This window comes from Geotrypetes seraphini, chromosome 18 (assembly GCF_902459505.1).
Source record: "Geotrypetes seraphini chromosome 18, aGeoSer1.1, whole genome shotgun sequence".
Lineage (NCBI taxonomy): Eukaryota > Metazoa > Chordata > Amphibia > Gymnophiona > Dermophiidae > Geotrypetes > Geotrypetes seraphini.
Window position 1 is genome coordinate 8484284 of NC_047101.1, and position 16123 is coordinate 8500406.

The following is a 16123-nucleotide window of genomic DNA, read 5'->3' on the forward strand; positions in this document are numbered from 1 at the left end:
GAGAGGTTGATATTCAAAACGTTCGTATGGGAAACTTTAGAATTCGCTGGTGATTTAAATGCAATCAATCACTGGCTAAGTTTTGTTTGAAAAAAAATAATAATAATAATAATCGCTGGACAACAAAGCGACCCAGATAAAAAGCAGAATTAAAATTATAAGGTTAAATATTTTTTTAAAAGGCTGTGGAGCAGGAAATTAATCTGAGCTTACCCAAATAAGTGTATCACTGAATATAATTAGATAAATAAATTTAACCAGGATAGCTTTATGCAATTTTGCTTTAGCCAATCAGCAATAGGCCAATTAAGCAGGAAGTCTAAAGAAGCTGGTAAAAATCTGGTGGGCACTACTTTTTCATTAAATATACCAGCCATATACTTCATGTTAACAGCAAGGCCTAGCTCTTGCCCTGAAAAATTTTATGTGGGAAATTCCATTGTCACATTCGATTGCCGTTGCTATGAGTAGTTTTCTGGTACTACCATTCCCTCTGTAATTTCCCCACCTGAGCACTGTGTATCGATGCACCTTCTTGTCCAGTTTGTCTGTCTTAACTAGACTGTAAGCTCTTTAGAGCAGGGACTGTCTCTTCTACGTTTTGATGTACAGTGCTGCGTATGTCTATAACGCTATAGAAATGATTAGTAGTATTAGTAGAAGCTGTCTGAACGCTCAGTGACATCACAATGCATCTGGGTCATACCCAGAATTCTGGATGACATCATAATGCAGCTGTATTGGGTTCCCCCACCTGAGAAATATGTATCGATGCACCTTCTTGTCCAGTTTGTCCGACTTAACTAGATTGTAAGCTCTTTTGAGCAGGGACCCTCTCGTCTCTGTTTTGATGTACAGTGCTATAGAAATGATTAGTAGTAGTACTAGCACTCTGCAGCTCGTTAATTGTTATTAATCAGTAATTAATGACTACAAGGTAGGACTTTGTCTAATAGTCAGTTCCCTGAAAAGCTCACAGCTGGAAAAAAAGAAAAAAAAAAAAAAGAGGCATATTTTAAGCCCTGAGAAATTTCTAACTGTTGGATCAAAAACATCTTCAACCAGCTGTCATTCTCTACAACCTTTAGATATTAATCTAGTGATATAAGGTGTACATTAAACAAATCGGAACTCCTCTCAGCACAAAGCAGTCCTCTTACACTTTTATAACAGTGAACAGTTCATTAAAACTGCAAATTCTTTGGAGAAAGGGTTAACTTGTGTAACTACTCGGAAAAAAAGTGTAAATCAAACACTGAGAAGGCAGCATCTCTAACCACAAAAGGAGGTCTTTATCTCGTGCTTATCTTCTGCAATCAACCAGCACTCAAAAGCCGATCCTCCAACTTCTTTATTCCGCCCTTCCGGGCAACAGAAGGTCCAGTGCCGAGAGCTGCAGGGGAGGGCGTGTTGCAGACTCTGAAACACTTCCCACACTACCCAGCCAGAGTCTGTGTGTCATTCTGCAAATCTGGCACAGAGCTCAGTTTCCTCTTTAAAAGATTTGTTCCAACTGAAACAAATCCTTAAACAGGTACTGGGCTTATGTAGTTACATGTAATACTGATTTTTAGAGACGGAATTAAAAAACCCTCAGCAAGGATGAATGGCCGAGTTATGGCGTAGCAGGATTTCCAGCCTAGAACACCAGGTTATGTACATCTGTCACAAGAATTACCGTATTTTCACGTAGATAACGCGCACCCGTGTAAAATGCTAACACGGGTATAGCGCGCGGGAAACACAAATTTATGTTTAAAAAATTTAATATAGCGTGCACACGCGTATACCGCGCATGCTAAAACCTCCTCCCGCCTACTCCGAACCGGCATCCTCCCCCCCCCCTCGCTTACCCGCGTTTTACAAAATTTTTTTTTTTAATCTGATCCGGCATCCCCCCTGTGAACCGGCATCCTCCCCCCCTCCCCCGCGATCCTACATCCCCCCAGCACCAAACATTTCTTACCCGATTGGGCACCGGCACCAGCACCAATGCACAGGACGTGCCAGTGCCCGAAGATCCTCCCTCGTTGGTTTGGGCTGGGCTGGGCTGGGCGGTGCGGTGCAGGAGAGATCCTCCTTCTTCCTGCGCCAGGCTGGACTAGGCTTTGAGCATTTGCGCATGCTCAAAGCCTTTTGGTCTCGCTCTGCTTTGAGCATGCGCAAATGCTCAAAGCCTAGTCCAGCCTGGCGCAGGAAGAAGGAGGATCTCTCCTGCACTGCACCGCCCAGCCCAGCCCAAACCAACAAGGGAGGATCTTCGGGCACTGGCACGTCCTGTGCATTGGTGCTGGTGCCCAATCGGGTAAGAGATGTTTGGTGCTGGGGGGATGTAGGATCGCGGGGGAGGGGGGGTGACGCAAGCGGGGGGGGAGGATGCCAATCGGATTGAAAAAAAAAAGTTGTAAAACGCGCTCACGCATATAACGCGCAAGGTTATGCACGGTTTGTAAAATCGTGTATAACGCGCACGTTATATGCGTGAAAATACGGTAACTATCCACCGAAGGAAAGCTTCACAAGCAACGCCGCTCAGAAAACAGGATTTATTGCATGAAAATGAAATATTCTGTAAAACGGAACACAATCTCTATGAAGATGAGTCTAAGGATACCCACCTTTGGTTTTGCTAGCTCTCTGATTTTATCAATTTCTTCGTCGGATAAAACGTCATGGTATCTAACAATGCGAGGGCTGTCCCATTCATCTTCTTCCTTAACAGGTGAAATAAGCAGCTGGGGATTCATATTGGCATCATGGTACCTGCAGAACAATCTCTTCTTCCTCCGAGGAGTCTTTGAGAAGTAGGGGGGAAAAAAAACCAGAAAGCCAGAAGTTCAATGGAAGGTCATTTTTCAAACTTAGCAATAATAATACGGGAGTTCACCTAAGCCCTTCATCTTCCAATGCACTGGTCTGTGCTAATAAAGCCGTTATCGCCCTCACCATTCTTACGCCTTCACCTCTGCAGAGGGCCTCGTAGACATCACGTTCCGGTAGATAATCAAGGGGTCTTACGTAGGTCCCGCCCAAGTTCGTATCTGGCTCAGGTTCCGAAACCGTATTATTGGGGCTTTTTTCCTTTTCCTCTTCAAGTAACTTCTCAAAATATTGCAAATTGTTTCCCGCCCTCTCGTGACTGGAATCTGAAGGAAAGAGGTAGCAAACATCACATTGGGTGAACTGGACATGGCTGCCTCCGAGAGCGTCAGTCCACTGCTAAATGTGCAACGTCATCTATGAATGCTTTCCAAATAGCAATACTGTGGGAAAAGCCAATTACTGGCAGAGGCTTGTGTCCGATTATTTAGCTGGCGTGCAGAGAAAGAACAAGGGTGCCACAGGGCCAGCTACACAAGAAGCAAATGTCGGTTTTGAAAGAAGACACAATGCGGTGGTGTGGTAAAACTGTGTATATGGCGACTGCCTTTGTGCCCTGAAGGGAGAGTGGATGGACAGATACCATATCATCCCTATGGCTGGGGAGCTCGGGGACATAGCTACAATTCCATTTAAACACTTTCAGACGTGGATACCACAGAAAGCTCGGGGAGGTCCGACATCAGCACAAAGAAACAGCGTTGGCAGGATTTAAAAGAGGCTTCGGCTTGCGTGTTAACCCTTTCAGGACCAAGGGACATATTTGTCCCATAACTTTAAAATCCTATCAATTTTGATTGGGATAGTCTACAGTTCTAAATTTGATATGTACGGATTCCATATGATACTGCCTTTATGTAAACAAACTGGTTCCGACATTCATTCATTAGCGTTGTTGCCAGATTGACGAGAAGATTCACTTGCCACACTGTCCATAAGCCAGAAGTGTGATTTTTTAAATAAAAATAATGATATTTCACAAAAAAAATCAATTTTTTGGCATCTGCAAGCCCTTTTTACCATAAAAATGTCGTCAAAACCACAAAAATTGGCCTACGATCCTTATGGTCCTGAAAGGGTTAATACTTGCTCAACAGGCTTATTACACAGCCGTTTCCTCTCTCATCCCCTAATATCCTCAATGCTGTCTCCTCACGCCAACCTCCTAGTTAAGGCCAAAAAAATAAACGTAAGAGTGCCAAAATCAAGACAACAGAATTCCAAAAAAATTTGGCAACAAATATAGCAAGGGCCGTAGACCCTCATTATATTAGCCAAAATGGGAGAGGGTGCTGGAAAGTTTAATAAATACAATAACACGCAGGAAACAATAAACTAAGGGCTGCTTTTATGAAGGTGCGCTAGTGTTTTTAGCGCACGCACAAAACTAGTGCACGCTAGCCAAAAATCTACCGCCTGCTCAAAAGGATGGGGCAGCGGCTAGCGCGTGGGGCAATTTAGGGCCCGTTAGGCCTTAGCGCGCCTTCGGAAAAGGAGCCCTAAGAGAAAGGCCTCAGTACTGGGAGAACTGCAATAGATGAACTCACAGTCGACTTATCTCGGAGGCTGTAACCAAAATGAGTTCGCCCCGTACATCATCATGTCTCCTCTATCGTGGAAAAATTAATGTGATGCTAAGTGAAAATAATAATGAGAAAAACTTTACAATATTCTCTCCTCATGTGGCAAATAGAAGTTTCTTAAAAACTGCCATCTTCAGTTTTCTTTCGCTGCTCAAATTCAAAAAGCCTCCCAAAAATAAACTGTTAAAAAACAGTGTAAGTGAAACTCCAACTTATCCGAGTTCAAAGGAAATTAGTCACTGCCCCTCCTAGTTACACATTCTGTGATGAAGATAGGACTGGTCTTCTCCCACTTTCTACTATCTCTTTTGCGGCCTAGGCCCCTGACTGCCCCTCCTAGTTACACATTCTGTGATGAAGATAAGACTGGTCTTCTCCCACTGTCTACCATCTCTTTTGCGGCCTAGGCCCCTGACTACCCCTCCTAGTTACACATTCTGTGATGAAGATAGGACTGGTCTTCTCCCACAGTCTACCATCTCTTTTGCGGCCTAGGCCCCTGACTGCCCCTCCTAGTTACACATTCTGTGATGAAGATAAGACTGGTCTTCTCCCACAGTCTACCATCTCTTTTGAGGCCTAGGCCCCTGACTGCCCCTCCTAGTTACACATTCTGTGATGAAGATAAGACTGGTCTTCTCCCACAGTCTACTATCTCTTTTGTGGCCTAGGCCCCTGACTACCCCTCCTAGTTACACATTCTGTGATGAAGATAGGACTGGTCTTCTCCCACAGTCTACCATCTCTTTTGCGGCCTAGACCCCTGACTGCCCCTCCTAGTTACACATTCTGTGATGAAGATAGGACTGGTCTTCTCCCACAGTCTACCATCTCTTTTGCGGCCTAGGCCCCTGACTGCCCCTCCTAGTTACACATTCTGTGATGAAGATAGGACTGGTCTTCTCCCACAGTCTACCATCTCTTTTGCGGCCTAGGCCCCTGACTGCCCCTCCTAGTTACACATTCTGTGATGAAGATAGGACTGGTCTTCTCCCACAGTCTACCATCTCTTTTGCGGCCTAGGCCCCTGACTGCCCCTCCTAGTTATACATTCTGTGATGAAGATAGGACTGGTCTTCTCCCACAGTCTACCATCTCTTTTGCGGCCTAGGCCCCTGACTGCCCCTCCTAGTTACACATTCTGTGATGAAGATAGGACTGGTCTTCTCCCACAGTCTACCATCTCTTTTGCGGCCTAGGCCCCTGACTGCCCCTCCTAGTTATACATTCTGTGATGAAGATAGGACTGGTCTTCTCCCACTGTCTACTATCTCTTTTGCGGCCTAGGCCCCTGACTGCCCCCTCCTAGTTACACATTCTGTGATGAAGATAAGACTGGTCTTCTCCCACAGTCTACCATCTCTTTTGCGGCCTAGGCCCCTGACTGCCCCTCCTAGTTACACATTCTGTGATGAAGATAGGACTGGTCTTCTCCCACAGTCTACCATCTCTTTTGCGGCCTAGGCCCCTGTTACTGGTATTCCTCTGTTTAGAGGATCTCTATTCAAAATTTAAAATCTGCTTTGAAAGATCTGGCTCTTCTCCCAACGCTTTTCTGGGCTAATAGTTGGCTGTAAACCATCTCCCCTACCATCCTTTGTTCTCCCTTTCTGTCCCAACTGGCTGGCCAGTGTCCCTGGATATCTGCTATTCAGCCCTCTCTTATCATTTTATTGTGCTATGTTATGACGTTTAGTTGCTTGTTTAGTGTGGCTATTCATAATTGTACTGTGAACTACTAGGATGCCTCTGTTTGTATGGAAGTATACTAAATAATTCAAATAAAATAAATGAGAGAGAACATCAAACCAACTTAGGGAAAAAGTCACAAACCTTTTATTTACCTCTGTAGAACCTTTGCAAGTACAAAGAGAAAGATATATGAGCTACTTTTGTAATGCTGCACAAATCCTGTAAGGATCAAATTAAAAGTTAAACTAAGTGGTCAGAGTCTAAGGCAATGTCTCTCAAACTTTATTAGCTCTGGCACACTAAATGAAGCAAATGATTTTTGTGGCACATTATAATTGAAATTATAACATTGCAAAACCAACAAAATATTAAATTTGAGCGTTATTTATTTTAAGTTCTTTAAGCTATGTATGAGTAATTGTAACAACGGTGAAACTAAAATAGAGAGAATCGAATTGCTAATCAATGCGATGGATGTGCTTGTTTTTGAGGGCAAATTAACTCAAAATGCGGCTCGATAGTCGACATGCAAACATGCATTTCATCACCCACCATCTGCAGTCGCTCTCTTTCTTTTACTTTCTGTCAGAGCTGAAAATCCAAGTTCACAAAGATAACAAGATCCAAACGGTAACCGAGCCTTGACTGCTTTGTTGCTCGAGTTAGGATAACTACAGCTTAACAGTAAAAATAAAATTACTTGCCATTAGCTTTCAAGGACCCATCGCTTCAAAGAGTGATGCTTGTCTGGGCAGTTGTATCCTTAGGTACACAGATGCTCCTAACATTGACAGACTCTTGCGTACGTGACGTACATGTCATCTATTCTAAACTAAACCTTAAGTTTATATACCGCATCATCTCCACGGATGTGGAGCTCGGCACGGTTTACAAGAACTTAAAATATAGGAAGAGAAGGAAAAAAAAAGATTTACATGAACTTATATATAGAAGAGAAGAGTAAGGGGGGGATAGAATTACATTTTAGTGAAAAGCCAGGTTTTCAGTTGCTTGCGGAATAATTGGAGGAAGCCCAGGTTCCGCAGCGAGGTAGTAAGGTCGTTCCAAAGACCTGCGATTCTGAAGAGAAGGGATTTTCCCAGTTTGCCTGCATAGCGAATATTCTAGTGTATACTTAAGGGTATTTTTAAAATTAAAATAAAATTCTGGAATCTCTTCGGGGCACACCACTGTGCCTTGGCACACAGTTTGAGAGACACAGCTCTAAAGGCTCCTTTTACGAATCCGCGGCGGTTCTGGCTCCAACGCTCATATAATTCCGATGAGCGTCGGAGCTATCATCGCCGCAGCCGGCGATAAAAAAGCCCAACCTGGCTTCATAAAGATATAACTGAAAAACAAATCAAAACCTAAATGAAAGACTAGAGATAATGAGCAATAAAAGATCTCAACATTTTCTATTCTTACCAAGTGCGACGAGCTGCCTGGTGAGCTCCACTGCCCTGCGCAAATCGCCAAACTGGAAAACAGCGTAACTGAGGTAATCCAGCGCAGAGACTTTACTATTGACTGCTTCCTCCCCCTCCTCGAGCTGTTTCAGCGCCTGCTCCATCCACAGCACGGTGTGATAATAATCACCGTCGTTGTACGCAATCTTCCCCATGTCAAAACAGTCATCGGCTGACAGGGAAGAAAGGTACTTTGTTCCTTTGAAAAAATAAGAACGCAAAATTTGGTAATGAAATGGCAGGAATGCAACCCCCCAAAAAAGAGACCTACAAACTTTCAAATCAAACTGTTTTGATTTTCTCCAATTTCAAAGTAAGCAGGCCTCGTGTTTCACGCCAAAATTAAAATTTGCCAACAATCAGCAGACCAGATTAAATGCAGTCCTTCTGCAGGAAACAAACAAGCTGTTCCCATTTCAATTACTGCTAAAATGCACCATTTTTTCACCAGGTCAGTTTGGAAGAATATTGTTTTACCATCCTCTACATTGCAGGGCTGATGTTACGGAATACATTTTCATTGGACTTCTGAAAACATTAACACTTTCCAGTTCTGTAAACAACTAAAGGCACTTTTATTTGAGAAAGCTTTTGCTGGCTAGATTCACAGATTTATAGACTGGTGACTGAAGAACAACTCATCTGTGTGTATTTGTTAGGCCGTCGCATCATTTTATGGTTTTTAGTTTGTTTGATTGGGAACTGTGTAGCTTTGGAGGGAGAGGAAGGTATTTTGACTGGTTGGTATGATGCCGACTTTAAAACTAGCATTTAAAAATGGGTGGCCCAGGCCTACAGAGAGGGGTGGGTGAGCCTCTGATCACTTTGTTGGGCTGGATAGACAATGAAGGTCTTTTTCTGCCATCATTTACTGCGTTACTGCGATTGTTTCTAGGCAAATACCAATAAAAACAATCATAATCACTCCTTGCAGTATTGTTACATTACATTACATTAGGGATTTCTATTCCGCCATTACCTTGCGGTTCAAGGCGGCTTACAAAAGATTTATAAACAGGGTTCCAATGGGATAACAATAGAATTGCTAGAGTGGTAGAGAGTAGATCTTTTGACATTTCTTTGGTAGTTAAGAACAGGGAGGCTTAACAGAAGATTTATAAACTACAATTGTCCTTGCTATGATAGTAAAGGGTAGATCCTTTGTCTATTTTAGTGTTGTCGAGAGTACGTGAGGTTAGGGCTGTTTCAGGAATTTCTTGAAAAGTATGTTTCAATCATGTGAGCCACATCATGGCTGTTTTATTTTACAAAATAATTTAAGAAACAAAAAAAGTTATGGAATCTCAAAATGTAAGGATGAAAGGCCCAAACATCAATTCTGCAGGTCTTTTGTTTTATTTTTTATAATACTGGTAACACAGACCCCTCATATCTTTCCAATAAAGGAGGGAAGTAACTTGGAATGAGCATTCTGTGCTTTGAGAACGTGCCAATGCTTCCAAATGCAAAAATTTATAAGAATATCTAGACACACAAATTCAAATGCATTTCAGTGAACGTATCAGGAACTGTTAATATGTGCCATGAAAAATAATACAATTTTTATATATACAATTAAAAAGAAATACAGGCAGTTCCTGAATTACAGATGCCGAAGTTAAGTACGACTCATACTTAAGAACACAGTTGCGGTTTCATTGATTTCACTGAGCACCATTTCCAGTAGCATAAACTCCATTTCTCCTGCAGCAGATTCAGGAATGATGCCTGGCCGCATTAAGAACAGTGTGTGGTTGTGCGTGCTGTACCTTAGAGAGAACACTGGTAGGGACAGTTGGACCTTTTGTCAGCTGGGAGCAAAGGTTAAGCAGCAAGAATCTTAAAATCTACAAGTTCTGAGTTACATACAAATCCGGCTTAAGAACTGGTTTAAAAACATAACTCATTCTTAACCCGGGGACTGCCTGTGTAGGAATAATCAAGCCTTTGTGACATCACTGAAGAGTTTGGCTCTTAGGCATTGGTGGAATGAGGCATTATGACATCACAATATCAGTTCTGGAATGTTGCTGGTGGCTTCATTTGATTTCACTGAGCAGCATTTCCAGTGGCATAGACTCAGCAGGTCCAGGAACGATGCATGGCCGCATTAAGAACAGTGTGTGGTTGTGCGTGCTGTACCTTAGAGGGAACACTGGTAGGGACAGTTGGCCCTTGTGTCACCTGGGAGCAGAGGTTAAGCAGCAAGAATCTTAAAATCTACAAGTTCTGAGTTACATATAAATTCGACTTAAGAACAGCTTTAAAAACATAACTCATTCTTAACCCGGGGATTGCCTGTCAGCAGTTTCAAATCTTCATATCATTCTTTAAAAAGCTCTCATGTTAAAAGAGAAAAAGCATATATGACGGACAGTTATTAAATGTTCACTTTCCCTTCCCCATTCTGGGGCTTCCTGGTCTCGTCATCCATTGCAGTTTGCAAAGTGTAGTTAAAAAAAGTTGCCGATAGTTTTCCAGTCTGAAGATCCCTCATTAAAGTCACCGTTTGAAGCAAGGCATCAGACTGAATATTTAAAAACTGTAACTCGGTATAACCCACAAATAAATGCTTACAAGGTCACAATCTCAGGCTGGAGTAAAATGAGTGGAAATAATATCACACCCCTGATGCTGAAACGCAGCCATGTTAGGTTTTACGATAAATGGACTTTTTCATTTCTGTTATCTGACTCATTTTACCCTCTGGTTGTTTCACTGTTGCTTCAAGAGTCTCTGGCTGCCTTAGGAAAATGAAGAACTGAACTGGCCACTTTGCACCCTTACCTGGGAACCTGCCTCTGGAAATGGTCTCTGAATCAAGTCTGTATGTGTCCTGCAGGCGCATTAAAGCTTTGGCTGCCCCTTTCTCATCCTCCTCGCTTGGAAAGAACTGCCGCTGAAGTGTGAGATTTGCAATAAAACCTTTATAATATAAAAAAAAAACAAAAAAATCTCAGGGCAGTGTAAAATTTGAATCCTCTGTACTCCAATTATCTACACGGATTCTCCGTTCATTCTGTCAAGTGTTTGGCCATTTAACCCTCAGTACAATCCTGAAGTAGTGCATTTGTCAAAACGGTTCATAAACAGTATACAGCACGGTGTCAGGTCAAAAGCGCGCCGGGACAAAGGCGCGCCCAGACAATTGAGCGCAGCACGGAAGCGCGCGCTGCTCTAAATTACTGTTTTTAGGGCTCCGACGGGGGTGTGTGTGGGGGGAACCCCCCCTTTACTTAATAGACATCGCGCCGCGTTGTGGGGGCGTTGTGAGGGGTTTGGGGGGTTGTAACCCCCCACATTTTACTGAAAACTTCACTTTTTAGGGAAAAAATTAAGTTTACAGTAAAATGTGGAGGGTTATAACCCCCCAAACCCCCCATAATGCCGGCGCGATGTCTATGAAGTAAAATGGGGGGGTTCCCCAACAAAACCCTCCGTTGGAGCCCCTAAAAACTGTAATTTAGAGCGGTGCGGCGGCAAGTTGGTTTCCTAAAGACTCTCAGTTAAGTTTTGCCTACTTTGAATATGTATACCCTAGAGGAAAGGAGAGACAGGGGAGATATGATTCAGACGTTCAAATACTTGAAGGGTATTAACGTAGAACAAAATCTTTTCCAAAGAAAGGAAAATGGTAAAACCAGAGGACATAATTTGAGGTTGAGGGGTGATAGATTCAGGGGCAATGTTAGGAAATTCTACTTTACGGAGAGGGTGGTGGATGCCTGGAATGCGCTCCCGAGAGAGGTGGTGGAGAGTAAAACGGTGACTGAGTTCAAAGTAGTGTGGGATGAACACAGAAGATTTAGAATCAGAAAATAAGATTAAAAATTGAACTAAGGCCAGTACTGGGCAGACTTGCACAGTCTGTATCTGGGTATGGCCGTTTGGTGGAGGATGGGCAGGGGAGGGCTTCAATGGCTGGGAGGGTGTAGATGGGCTGGAGTAAGTCTTAACAGAGATTTCGGCAGTTGGAACCCAAGCACAGTACCGGGTAAAGCTTTGGATTCTTGCCCAGAAATAGCTAAGAAGAAAAAAAAAAAAAAAATTTAAATTGAATCGGGTTGGGCAGACTGGATGGACCATCCGGGTCTTTATCTGCCGTCATCTACTATGTTACTATAGAAAAAGTAAAAAAAAGATATTCATCAAAATTTAAATACCTTTCTACCGTTTGAGGATGGTGCAATGATAGACTCTTTGAAAGCCCTTATAGGGGTTTTTTGCCCCGGTTTGGTCACTTTCTTACCATATGTTGGTTCTGAGCACCTTCGAGGTTTAAAAGCAATTTCGTTTTGTTTTTTGTTTCCTTTTTCGTTTTTGTTAGTTCACAGTCCTTTGGGAACTTTTTTTGTTTGAATTTCACCCAGTTGTTATATTGGGGCTAATGAACATAGGACACTCGCCAATCTCCTCGCTTGCTTTGTTTACTGAATTTCAATCCGAAACCACTCCAAGTACTGCGATTCTTTTTCAACAGAAAGTACAAATACAAAATAAACCGAGGAAGAAAAAGAAGGTCAAAGGAATACGTGGGCTGTGGAAATGTACAAACGTTTGTGTTTCACTTTGGAATATTTGGCACAAAAATGGAAAACTTTAAATTGTGCTGGAGATGAATTAGTGCCGAGTGCAATGACAAAATTAATGGTGCAGTAAAATTTATAGTTAACAGGGACTGAGCGATAAGTAGACTTTAGACATTTTGATATGGGTTTACAATCATCATTAGTGTTGTTTGCTGTAGTGATCATGGGCGTTTGGTTTTTGTCCTCTTTGCTGTGGAGAAAGACCAAAGACCACGACGGCGTTCCACCTATCCTTTGGATAATACTCTTACCATGTGTGCTATCTTCAAGGACCAGATTCTCCAGTGTTGCCCACTCTGAGTTCAGACGTTTTACCAGCTTGTAAGCGTTCACCGGGTGGGCAAGAAACCCCTCTGGATCAGAAGTAGATTTCTTGGTCAATTCGTCTGCTTCTTCCGCCCATCTTGAAAATCATCGAAGCACAAACGTGTTGAAATTTTAAAGTGGTTGGATGAGCAAAATTACATGCTTACATTTAGCAGTTGTGACATCCTTAAAACACCCTCAGTAACATACTGGAAACTCCTACTTAGCCATTCCCAATTCTGACTAAAAGAACTATATTCAGGCATCTGAAGGACACCAGTACTGAAAGACAAATAACTCACATAGATGGGACTTGCAGAAGTACACGGAATCAAGAAAACGTACACAGATCAGTACTTCCGGCTATTCCATAAGGGGATTAGTGCAAATACTTACAAACAAAATAACCCCTTAATAATTAAGTACTATATATATTCACTCGATCGTCAGCTGGCTCCTCCTTCATGCATTATAAATGTTATATGCATGGGCCATTATCGTCATTGGACCTTTTTTTTTATATGTATAAAGTTTAAAATAATTCAAATTACTCTGGAGTTAGCAGTTTAAAATAAAAAATAATTGATAATCTCAGTAAGATAGTTTTTTAATGATTTTTTTTATAGAGTCTCGACCCTGATGAAGGTTGATTGAAACATGATCATGTTGGGAGAGGCAGTTAACAGCATTTAATAAGATAAATGATTAAACATAAGTATTGCCTCTGCCGGGTCAGACCAGGGGTCCATCGTGCCCAGGAGCCCGCTCCCGCGGCGGCCCTCCCGGTCCTTGACCTGTAAGTTCCCACCACTTGAATTGTTTATGCCCTAATCCTGAAGCACCCTGTATAGTACCCCTCTATCTATACCCTGTAATCCCTTTCTCCTTCAAGAAGTCATCCAGGCCCTTTTTGAAACCCATTATTGTACTCTGTCCTATCACCTCTCCTGGAAGCGCATTCCAGGTATCCACCACCCTCTGAGTGAAGAAGAACTTCCTAGCATTCGTCTTGAATCTGTCTCCTTTCAGTTTTTCTGAATTCCCTCTTGTTTTTGATGTCCCCGCTAGCCTGAAGAATATGTCCCTCTCCACCTTCTCTATACCTTTTCATGATTTTATAGGTCTCTATCATGTCCCCTCTAAGTCTCCGCTTTTCCAGGGTAAAGAGCCCCAGCTTCTCCAGCCTTTCGGTATATGCAAGGTTTTCCATGCCCTTAATCATTGTTGTTGCTCTTTTCTGGACCCTCTCGAGCATCACCATATCCTTCTTAAGGTGCTGATCTAAAACAACTCCTAATATTTTAAATTGTTGGATGGATTGTATATGAAGTTGAATTTCTACTAATGGAGGGTTCAGAAATAATTTTACGAGGGGACGCCACAAAAAAACTTATCAAAGTGCATCAGAGCAAAGTTTTAGCTAGACAAAATCTATACAGGTCGGCTTTCTCAAAACAATGAAAGCCCTCTTAACGTGCTCTTTGGGTAATATTCTTGTCTGGGAAACATCATTTATACGGGAAAGCATAAAGCTCATGATTCTACAAACTTCCTACCAAGATATTTCACTGCTCAGTATTTCAAGAATCACAATTACCGTTTGATTTTGGAAATCCGAAATTCTTCTGCCCTTATATACTCTTTTAAAGACTGGACCAGATCTTTTTCTTTGTAAATCAGATCCGACATCTGCCCTAAAAGAGAGCAAGATAATAAGTTACTGGTGAGCTATCTTTGCACACAAGGGGACAACAATACCACACAGCCCACTGATGTTTCTAAAAATCATAATCCAAATACATTTTTACATTCACAAACTTCATAGTAGTTGTCCCTACAGAGAAATGCTATGCTCTATAGTAGTGCTTCTCAACTTCTTCAAGCCAAGTACCCCCTAAGTCTAACAAATATCAACTGAGTACCCCAACCACTGACTGTCCCAAGCTCTGCCCCAGACCCCATCCCATTACTAATTGTAATGCAATTTCTTCCATTCATTTTTTCACATACACACAATATACACAGCAAATACAAAATCTCAGAACTGACACATTTCAATCACTATATTGAAAATTAAAATCATTTTCCCTACCTTTGTTGTCTGGTGATTTTATTTTTCTGATCATTTTCTCCCAGTCTCTGGTTGCATTTCCTTCTGTCTGTGCTCTTAACTTTGTTTCCAGGGCCTTCTTATCCACCGACTGTTTTTCTCTCCTTCTTCATTTACTGCCCTGCATCCATCTTTGGCATTAACTTTTAACATTCAAGTTTTTTCAATTTTTCTGCTTTCTTCTCAAAATCTACTTTTCCGTGTCTTCCTTTCCTATCTCTCTCTCCTCCCTTTCCCATTTCCATGGTCCGACATCTCTCCCCTTCCCTCTCTCCTCCCAGTGGTCTGACATCTCTCTCCTTCCCCCCCTTCCCACAGTCTGGCATCTCTCTCTACTACTATTATTATTATTATTACTATAGCACTACCAGACTTCCCTCATCTTCCATTTATTAGTCTGGCATCTCTCCCTTCCTTGAGACATCTCTTCTCCTCTCCCCAGTGTAAAATTTATCTCTCCCTTCTTCCTTTCTGCCCCCTGAAGTCCAACATCTCCCCTCCCTTCCTTTTTTCCTGCCCCCCTCCCAGTCCAACATTTCTCCCTCCCTTCCACTAGTCCAACACTTCTTTCTCTGCCTCCTGCATGCTTCCTCTCCTCCGAGCCTCATTCCCTTCCCAACCAACATCTCTCTCTCCTTCCACGAGTCCAACTTTTCACTCTCTGCCCTCTCCCTCTTCCCCCCAAAATTGACATTTATCCTTCCTTTCTTTCTGCCCTCCCCATTCATCTCTCCATGAGTCCAACACTTTCTGCCTACTGCACGCTTTCTCTCTTTCTCCTCGCCCCTTTCCTCAAGTGTGACATCCCTCCTTACCCCCAGTCTATTGCTCCCCAAACCCACTCACAATCTGCTATCTCACCATGCACCATTTCTCCCTCTCCTCCACCCCATGTCCATTTCTCCCTCTCTCATTGCTCTCACTCCTCCTGCAACAGATTTTCCTTCCTTCCTTCCTTCCTTCCCCCTAACCTCATTCACAACTAATATGCTCTCTCCGCATGCACCAACTCACCCTCCCCTCCAAAGTGCAGCACCTTTCTTTTCCCTCCCCTTCAAGTCCAGGAGCACTTTTCCCTTCCCCTTCTGCCAGGTCCAGCAGTACTCCTTCTCCCATCCCCATGTCCAGCAGTACCCTCTTCTCCTTTCCCTTTCCCTCATCTCCAGTCCAGCAGTATCTCTCCTCTCCCTAGTGGCAGCTCACTGCATGAGTTTAACTTCTCCACACAGCTGCCGCTAGTGTTAGTTTAATCACGATTCTATTGGGCAGCCTCGGGGTCTTTGCTAGGCTGGCCTGCCTCTTGACGAAAGAGAAAGTGGCATAATCGGAAGGAGGCCGGCCTAGCAAAGGCCCCGAGGCTGCCTGATGGAATCGCCAGCTAAACTAACACTAGCGGTAGCTGTGTGGGGCAGTTAAAAGAACACAGTGAGCTGCCACTGCTGGTCCGGGGGAGGCTGGGGAGAGAAGACGAGGAAGGCGGGAGATGCACGAAGG

At 43.0% G+C, this 16123-nt stretch overlaps 1 protein-coding gene across 5 annotated transcripts in view; it reads right to left on the bottom strand.

Moving 5' to 3' along the window:
- The window catches only part of P4HA2 (prolyl 4-hydroxylase subunit alpha 2), a 54877-nt gene that overhangs the window by 21071 nt on the left and 17683 nt on the right, over positions 1–16123 (bottom strand). For all 5 annotated transcript variants that reach the window (XM_033927271.1, XM_033927275.1, XM_033927274.1 and 2 more), the window contains 6 exons: positions 14117–14213; positions 12465–12616; positions 10412–10549; positions 7584–7823; positions 2947–3146; positions 2619–2795 (listed from right to left, as the gene is read on the bottom strand). In XM_033927271.1, coding sequence (XP_033783162.1) covers positions 2619–2795; positions 2947–3146; positions 7584–7823; positions 10412–10549; positions 12465–12616; positions 14117–14213 — 1004 coding nt within the window. The remainder of the gene's footprint in view (positions 1–2618; positions 2796–2946; positions 3147–7583; positions 7824–10411; positions 10550–12464; positions 12617–14116; positions 14214–16123) is intronic.